Source organism: Gossypium hirsutum, chromosome A05, assembly GCF_007990345.1.
Source record: "Gossypium hirsutum isolate 1008001.06 chromosome A05, Gossypium_hirsutum_v2.1, whole genome shotgun sequence".
NCBI lineage: Eukaryota > Viridiplantae > Streptophyta > Magnoliopsida > Malvales > Malvaceae > Gossypium > Gossypium hirsutum.
The window spans coordinates 105,887,166-105,896,885 of record NC_053428.1 but is presented as its reverse complement, the minus strand read 5'-3'; the positions used below and the strand labels follow the sequence as shown (position 1 = coordinate 105,896,885).

General features: G+C 30.7%; 1 protein-coding gene across 1 annotated transcript; it reads right to left on the bottom strand.

Annotated features, from left to right (window-relative positions):
• Positions 1 to 1,045: 1,045 nt before the first annotated feature.
• LOC107959622 (histone deacetylase 14) lies at positions 1,046 to 6,235 on the bottom strand. The gene is made up of 9 exons (XM_016895715.2): positions 5,970 to 6,235; positions 5,307 to 5,560; positions 4,576 to 4,650; positions 3,650 to 3,751; positions 3,491 to 3,562; positions 2,954 to 3,010; positions 2,206 to 2,457; positions 1,771 to 1,952; positions 1,046 to 1,613 (listed from the first exon to the last, which is right to left on the bottom strand). The coding sequence occupies exons 1-9, from the start codon at positions 6,145 to 6,147 to the stop codon at positions 1,313 to 1,315; spliced, it is 1,473 nt and encodes a 490-aa protein (XP_016751204.2). The 5' UTR covers positions 6,148 to 6,235; the 3' UTR covers positions 1,046 to 1,312.
• Between the last annotated feature and the right edge of the window lie 3,485 nt (positions 6,236 to 9,720).

The following is a 9,720-nucleotide window of genomic DNA, read 5'->3' as shown; positions in this document are numbered from 1 at the left end:
TATTCTTGGAGAGGTGAGAAATCAGATTTGGGAACCTATTTGTTTGTCTAGAGGTTGACCTCAAATCACATATTTATTCATTGCTGAGGCAGAGTTAGATCAAGCGAACATGGTGTCTAGAGTTCAACAATTTAATTAGTATTTCGAATATAAAATTAATTCTCCGGATGAAGACTTAATTGTTTTTCTCAACGAATACAGAAGAGTGCATGGTAGTTACAATCAAGAAAAAAATTGGCTTCCTCCAGTGTTAGAGATTGTGTGACCCAAATCCCATTAATTGTTGAAAAAATAAATACAATGACAAAATAAAGAGATCCGTGGGGCGAAAGACTGAGGGCTGTAGCTCGCCATAGATCCCCCGCAGTACGGACCATATAGCACAAGTTGATTCTGTATAGAACTATTTTTCTCTTATTTGACTTTGATGAAAATATGATTTTTTTAACCCTTAACTAGATGTAGTCAAAACTCTTTTTGTATCATTCGTTTTTCAACATTAGTGAATTTCTCTTACTCTACCCGTAATTTTTTTTTCAAAAAAATTTTCACGTGAAATCTGTACAATCTTATTTTTTTCTTTTCTTATTATTTTGTAGTCGTTCTATCACCATTATCTATGTTTATTATAACAACCAGGTTTTAGATCTTGGGAAGTGTTTAGGAGTTACCTGTGGTACTTTCCTATTCATTATTTATAAGGTTAAGAAACGATTGAGTAGGTGGGATTCGAAGCTATCATCTATGGCGAGACACGTAACTTTAGCAAAGTCGGTCTTGTTGTGTATTTCGAATTACTTGATGCAAATTGCTTTGTTTCCTATTCATGCATGCAATGAAGTAGAAAAATAGTGTAGGGGCTTTTGGAGATCAACGGATGGGATGCAAAAGCCAACCCTTATGAAATGGGATAATTGCTATCAGCCAATTGATTGTGGAAACCAATGTTTCAAATCAATCCTTCCTTTTGAAACCAGAATATAGCTTACTTACTGATGAAACTGTTAACCCAATGTCCAGGTCTGCTTCGCAAATAAACAATATATATAGAAGCCTAATTACCATTTAAGAAAAATCATGGAAACAGAATATTGTAGAACTCCATTTTCAAACTTTTTTTTTTTGTTTTAGTACGAGCTATAGCAGAATTTCCCCTCCTTTAGCTATGGCAATTTATAGAAAAAGCATTAACATTTTGCATTTCAGCTTTCTAGTATAGAGTTAGTATAGTTATAACTGCCATTCACAGATAATAACAACATGAACTTTAATCTCCATATATATACTTTTTAAGATTTAGATATCTGCACATTCACAGTGAATGTATGTGCTTTACTCTCTGAATCGCTTGCTTCACCCTGGTTGATGGTTCTTCATACAATATTGCAGGGTCATCAAACTCAGCTGCCAAACTTGGCTCACCAAGAAATGCTCGGAATGAGTCTGCCACCGAATACGAAAGTGAATCGAGGTTGTATCCTCCTTCCAGGAAAAATACGCAGCGACCACCACATAAATCTTTGGCAAGCTGTTTGATATTAGATGCAAGCATGTAGTACGTTCCTGTTGTAAACTGTAGACTGGCTAGTGGATCCAATACGTGACCATCATACCTGCACAAAGATCAATCCAAACCCTGCTCAAGACATAATCTTCTCCAAAATATAATAAACAAACAAGCTTTCCTATTTACATCCCAATCCTATTCCACTGCCAATACTCTCTGGATTCATTATCTAACCAAACATCCTCAAGTGATTGAGAGCATACCCAGCAGAGACAAGGATTATATCTGGTTTGAACCTTTGAGCGCAGGGCACGATGACTTCATCGAAAACTGTTCTCATTGCAGTATCACCTGAGCCTCCGGGTAGAGGTAGATTAAGTGTTGCTCCTTCACCAGCTCCTATACCTATCTCATCAAATTTTCCAGTGCCAGGGTAGCTTCCATCCTATATCAACATTAGTGAAAGTGGGATTTATTTATTAGCTACTAATATATTCTGTTAATAAGTTTATCAGAAGATGACTTGAGTGAAAAGTTAGTACAGCATGTCCCCCTAATTCCAATTCTTACTGGTTTGAGCAGAAAAGCATGAGTACCAAATAGTTGGCCTTGTTTTATACCAAAAACGGTTAGAAAGATATAATATTGCAAAATGAAGAGTAAAAAAGATATTGATATGCACCAGAGAAGTTGTGTACCTGATGGGTTGAGAGAAAGAATATATCTGGATCATCCAAGAAGGCGTCATTGGTTCCGTTACCATGGTGAACATCAAAATCAATAATAAAGACCCGCTTCAATCCATGTACGCGCTGAGCATGACGAGCTGCAATAGCCACATTGCCAAAAACACAGAACCCCATTGGACCTTTTGGAATAGCATGATGTCCTGGAGGTCTTATCAAAGCAAAAGCAGTAGGTGGATCTAGTTGGTTCTTTGATGCTGCAACCTGAATATGACATAAATATGTTTGGCTTTTTAGAGATTCGGAAACAACTTCCCCATCTCACAATAAGAAAGAATTTGTTAAGTCTGTAGAGCTAAGAGCAGTGTTTCAAATTGTTGTTTACCCCTAATTGCATCCTTCGATTTTTCGAAAACTGTCATTTGAAATTGTTGTTTTCTACATTATTTTATTTTATTTTGAAGTATGGACAGTAATTCTAGGCCCATAGAAAAGTTACTCCTACATATATGGCTCATCTGTTTGAGGAAGAAAGCCACATTCCAAGATGGCTTTGAGGCTCGGCATTAAATTTAATGCACTTTTAGCTATTTTAGGTTCCTAATCTTACAAATGTTTTCCATAGCTTTAAAGAAACACAGGAGAATGGAACTTTCACTTTCTAGAAATGTAACAATTGAAAGTCAAAAGGGGAAGAGCTAACAAGAAGACCGAAAGATATAATCATTTAAGCGACTAACGTTCTAAGTTGAGACATCACCACTGAATCAACTAAGGCAAGTCCTGCTCCAGCTGCAACTAGCGACTCATGGAATGTCTGTACCACAAAACGAAAAGACATGTAAGACATATTGAACACATATTTAAGAACCTGAAGCAATATAAGCAAATTGCATGCCTTCAACCAATTATTTGCTCAATTTTCTTAATATGGAACTGTCAAATTTTTTGATCTAGTAATCACTTCTAACTGAAAAGTATATGATATTCATAACAATGAGATTGTTACAATTGCTATTTGAATCCAATGTATAATGTAGAAGAGTGACCACTAAGACAGATGCATAATGGAGGAAAAGGGGACACTGCCCTGCAGAGATCCTAAAAACAGTTGAGAATGCTAATAAAACATCAGAATATGTTAAGAAATTTAGCTCCAATCCCCTTTGAATTGGGAAAAAGTAGTGGCATTTGTGGTTATAGAAGGCATATGGTTAAATTCGTAAAGATACTAATCAAATTATGAAATTAAAACTAAAGAAATGCAAAGAAATAATCAATAAGTTTATATACTTACTGTGGAAGTAGCGTATGTTGGTCCAGAACCTTCAATTAAAATAAGGCCTTGCTCAGAAGCCTGATCCATAGCCTATAACTTGAAGCATGTAACAAATGAAGTTCCGTTTTCAACTAATAGACGTAAAGGAAAATATAAAGCACATGACCTAGAGGCCACCTTTTCAAGGCCAGATACATAAGCCTTTGCATGAACACTGGCAATATCATCAACTGAAGCAAGATTGAAATTTTGAAGTTCAAGGATGTCTGAGCCACGAAACTGACATAAACAAGAAAAATGAACACCAAATGAAAATTCTCAAAATAATATTATTATAGAAAGGTACTAAGCTTTTTACTGTCAATCAGTTCAGTTTTCTTCAAACAGCACATCTCTACTATTCATATTTCTTGTAATAATAAAAAAAAATGACACCTCTCTTCCATCCACCAGTTCTTTACAGAAGCTGAGAGCAACCCTTGCTTCAGCCATTAGGGCAATGAATTACATTTAATTTATTGGAATTTGACCTTCCAATTCCAATTAAGATAAGGGGAAAGAATTAAAAGAAAAAATCAAATAAGCCATACACTATCAACGAATACTAACCTTCGTTGATAGGACAGTTCTGTCACCAGAAAAATCTCCTAGTAAGCTATTATTTGAAAAAATAAATTTGAATCAAACAACATGAAGAGGTTTTTCTTAACTAACAAACTATAATTTCCTTTCAAACAACTAGTCTTTATTACCTATTGCCCTGAACATCAATTTGACTGACAGACTCAGGAGTGGTGATTTCATGGCAAAGCTATTTATAAGCCATTTCATAAAGAACTGCACATCTTTTTTGTTAACAGACATTCACAAATGTACTACCTTATCATGCTTTGTAATGGGCATAGAAGTTAAAGAATGCTACCACAGCATAGAGATATCACAATACAATCGAGTAGTTCATATGACATTCCTAGATTCAAATTGCAGAGACTGAGATAACGATAAATGTTCAAAGTATGAAACATGCATCAACAAGGAACATTTGCAACTGAAAACAAATGAAACAGAAACAAAACAGGGACAGAAATAATTCATTTCAGTACCTTTGGGGTAAGCTCCATCTTCTCAAGAGCTTTCACTATTGCAGGCACTCTAGCACTGGATTCTGGATGTGCCTCCTATGGTAAGAAAACCATAATACAAGGAATATGCAAGCCTTAGAGGAAATGTATTATATTTAATAGATGAGAAATATGAGAAACAAATTAATCACTATGTGCACTTTCAATGAAAGAAAAAACAACATAATTAGAAAAAAAAACTTCCCATGCTCAAGAACGAAGGGTTTGACTGAAAAATATCCATTCCATATAAAACTATTTTTTGACTATTCCAAGTTAAATCAACATGAAAGATCAAATGATCAGAAACAGGTAAAGGTAAAAGAGTTCCCTCCAATTTAAACAATCTTGTCCCAAAAACGGATGACTAAGTGAGCTTGATTTAAAAGGGGAAAAAATATATAAAATTGGAGATATACATTAAAAGGACTCCAGCATAGTTACAATAGCGCATGCCATAACAAAAATTTTGAAGATGAACTTGATTTAACTCTTTAATTATGTAAAAAGGAAGAAGTTCAAGCATGAAATGCACAGAAATTCATGTCTTAAAACTAAACCAAGCTCTCTGTACCAAAAAATAAAAACTCAGTCAAGATTCCCTAAATACAAAGAACTTAGAGAACCAGAAATCACAGTACAAACTATACAAATAAGAAATTTATAAGCAGTAAACTCGCTCATCAGTATAAAGTCAACAACCACAACTATACCTTGTTATGACCCAGGGCAGCAGCCACAGCATAAATCACTCTCGCATGACTCAGCTGTTTTATGGATGGCAAAGTATCATTCTGCTCTGTGCTATAAGAACAAGAGACCGAAGTTTTGGTATTTTTCGAGACGCATTTCCTCCCTGATAATAAATGCTTATAGAACCTATGCCCCGAAAGCATGGTATTTACACTAAATCTACAATGATTCTTCCATTGTTGCACTTGGTTTCGAACCAAAAACATCATAGTTCCTACACCAATTGGAGTCAGCTTTGATAATTAGAACTACATAACCACCTTATTATTAGCACACTGATTCTGAATTTGGTTGAAACAAGATTCTTTTCTTTATATTCTTCCATGTCCAGTGCAAGGTCCAATAAACTAACCTTGTAGAGGTCATAATATTTTCAACAAAAAATATAGATAAGCTAAAATTAAAAATAAACATAAAAAAAAGGGGTAGAATCCCAAAATATGCAGAGAAAATGAAAAGAAAACAAAGTTAATTATATCCTGTTTCAACGAAAATGCCATAATATTAGTAATACCCGAAGTTCCATACTGACCATGTATAATATAATCTATGGGTTCTTCTGAGAAAACTAAAGCTAAGGAAGGGTCGAAGCTAGTAAGAACATAAAAGAGAGAAATGGTTACCTGCAAAAGAGGGAGGGCGAAAGGTTTGAAGCTCCATTAGATGACTGAGCGGCATGCGACTCTCTTCAACTGTGATACATATATAATATCTTGATGACTGATAATGAAAACTACATTGGATATTTTCTATGAAGGAAAATTTGTGGAAATAGAAAGATATTTGTAACCTGAATTTCATTTGATTTATAAAATGTATAAATTTTGGAAATAGGATTATCCTTTTAAATAAAAATATCAAGTTCCAAATTTAATTAAGATATGGATCCGGCTTTAACTTTAATATGATCTAGTTTGTTTTTAATTTTGTAAAATGCTTTTTTAATTCATTAAAGGTATACTTATGTTTAGAAATTTAATTTAAGAAAACATATAATGGTAATAAAATTAATATATTTACTAAATATTAAATGAAATAATTATAATTTTTTAAAAATTAAATAAATGGATTTAAACAGGATTAGATTAAATTATTTATAAATATAGATGTACTTAAGTAAAATGATTAAGTGACTAAAATAGAAACGACTCTATTTTAATGTGACTAATGTGATAGTTTACTTATATATTTAAGGGTAAATTACGCTAAGGTCACAAAACTATTAATAAATTTACTTTTTGTTATTTAACTTTAAAATGTTATAAAATGGTCGATTATATTTTATGTTTGGATTAAAAAAAACTAGAAGTAAAGGAAAACAAATAAGAGGAAAAAGAATAAAATTAAACTTTTTATGCACCATGGATAATTTTAAAATTAATTGTTTTAAATGATTTTGAAAATTAAAGAAAACACCTTAGTTAAAAATATTATTTTATAATTTATTCATAAAAATTAAAAATAATAAGTATTTTCATTTCTTAGTTTCATGTGTTTACTTTTTTTTTTCATTTAAAAAATTATTTTTAAATTCAAAAAATAAAAATTTAGGACTTTTTCATGAATTTAAATATATATATTGGTTTATTAATAAAAAATATTTTTATTTACCTTTATAAATTTAAAGGTAAAGTTGATTTAAATATTTTTATTTTTATTTATCAATATTTAAATATTGGCATGTAACAGATGATAGAAATGATGACATTTATTTGGAGTTTCCTATGTTTCACTAAACAATATGTTTAAATTTTACTTTTTATTGGAGCTTGGATTATTTTGACTAATAATGATAAAAATGATTCAAGAGGGGACCACATGCTTCAAGCATAGTCGACTATATATTAATTATTTTTGCTACTTCATAAAATTAACTTTTTTGTTAGTCTGTTGGAGTAATTTATATAATATTTGACTAAGTTTAGTTACCAATTCAGATCAAAATAAAATATTAGGTATTAAATTAAGAAAAAATGTCGAGTTTAAGTACTAAATTGAACCAAAAAAATATTAAATATCAAATTAAAAATAGTTTGAAGTTTAAATATCAACTGACCCCAAAAATCTAAATATCAAATTAGGCGAAAGTGTCGAAATTTAGAAAGCAAAAGTTATATTAAACCTTTGTATTTAAGAATTGAATTATTAAAATTATAATTTATAGTAAAGGGGGGAGGCAGCGGAAGCAAAATTTAGCTAAGGTGGATATATACTTATGCCTTTAGTTCTTTATGCCATTAATATACTTCAGTTCTCCACCACCATTCCAATTTCCTAGTTTGGTTATGCGTTAAAAATTCAAGCAACTACTGTACCGCATTAACATGTTTTTTGATAAACAGCTTTTGGATTTTACATCAGATGGGGTAATTATCACTGAGCCCAAGATAGAAGTTTTACCCAGAAAATCAAAGAAAATTTTATTATAATGGATCACAAGAAACTTTGTGCAAGGAAATCCCTACAGCTGTGTTTCATTGTTTTTCTTTATCACTAAATGAAGTCTGATAAAGCTTAGACAGTACATTTAGGCATTTAGGCTGTACTAAAGCGAGACCATGAAAACATTGGTAGGTTTATATTGGTTTTAGAAGCGTTGATGGATAGGGTTGGGTTTAGGTCGATTTCAACAAAAAAATTTAAGTTAGTTTATTAGTTTTGGATTTGGCCTAAAAAAATGAGTTTAAAATTTTGTTTAAGTCTGATCCAGATAAAAATATTAAAACTCGAACCAGTCCGGCCATATTAATTTTTTTATAAATATTTTGTAAATATATATAATACATTAAAAATAAATAAATATTTTTCAACAAATTGAAAATAAATTTTAAAAAATATGTATACTTAAATAACACTAAGATAGATATAACTTAATAAGTAAATGCCTCTAAAATAATAATAAAATTAACAATAAAATAAGTGTTATACAATATTCAAATAATAACAACAAAATAGTAATAGCATAATAGTGAAATGGTAACAAAATAAGGAGAAAACAGCAAGAGAACAACAAAAAAGAACAATTCTTTTTTGTCTTTTTGTGAATTCCAGCTAGGCCGAGCCTAGAACAAAAATATCTTACACGAGACCTAACCTATTTTTTTAGATGGGCCATTTTTTTTGTCTAAACCCATTTTTCGAGCCTATAATTTTTCTCAAACTCTCTCATTTTTCAGATAAGCCTTTAAGCCACCTATGAAAATTTCTAATTAGTTTCATGAATGAGAAATTAGTTTAGAGTGTGGTTAAAACTTCTGTTAAGATTCATGAGCAAAGGAACATAATTAAGGTTTGCAAAACAACTAAGGTTCACAGAATAATCTATACCTAGTTCTTGACATATTAGGAAAAATCTATTTATTTGAAGCTTAGTCACTCACTAAAATAATTAAGTAAATTGTAGTTATCAAGATAATTTTGTAATTTTAAGGATTAGGTTATTGAGCACTTAAATTCTTTAAAATTATATCTTGTAGATACGTTTCAATCTAAATTGATGTAATTAATTTGTATAATTAACTATAAAAGAACTTAATTATAAATAGAGATCTTCTTTCTTATTTGTTCAATCTTGTAACCAAAGAGAGTGTATTTTTACTCTAAAAACTTTCTCGAGTCTTTCTTCTTTTTTGTTTTCTTCACGTAACATCAATAGCATAGAGAATTTTCTTTAATATTTTCAAATTTCAAGGACAAATTTGAAAGGAATTCACCGTCTAATGCTATATGGCTTGCTAGGCTAAAGTCTAACCCATAACCTTTCCATTTGACATTTAAATGATAAGAGGTCAAACTTTGTCATCCCCTTTTTCTCTCTCAATATTATAATGATAAAAAAAAGTATTTTTTTTTTGACAATCCAAAAATCAAGTTTCAAACATTATTATTATTATTTTCTCTCTCAATTTGTAATATATACTAAAAACATGTATCCTTGTCAAGCCTCTAAACATCTACTTCTCAAAATTTGGGCTTTTGTTACTATATTTCATATTATTTTTAAAAGTATTATTATATTTCACATTTTATTCATATAAATTTTATATACACTTTTTTAATAAATTAATATTAACGTTAAAAAATTAAAATAATTTTATTCCGGTCTTTTTCTATTATTGTCATGAATAAAGATAAGTTAATCACTTTATTCTTAAAACTTTCAAATTATGCTATCCCTCTAATGATAAATTTATTATGTTATAGGTATAAGAATTTGGGTTTAATGCTATCTCTTCCCAACTGTTTAGAGTCCTAGGCTAGATTCTTGATTGTCACATTGTTGGTATATGCATTATATTACTATATGACTTAAGCAATCTGGTATTATTATACTTACCTGTTTTAGCTCAACATTTGCTAATAAAGACAGTTTGA

Bases quoted from the DNA above. Each gene is read 5' to 3' on its own strand.
- LOC107959622 (XM_016895715.2), bottom strand. From the start codon at position 6,147: ATGAAATTCAGGTTACAAATATCTTTCTATTTCCACAAATTTTCCTTC. The intron at 3,011-3,490 runs GTAAGTATATAA...TTTGTGGTACAG, and splicing joins CAACATACGCTACTTCCACA to ACATTCCATGAGTCGCTAGT. The intron at 1,953-2,205 runs GTACACAACTTC...ATGTTGATATAG, and splicing joins TCTTTCTCTCAACCCATCAG to GATGGAAGCTACCCTGGCAC.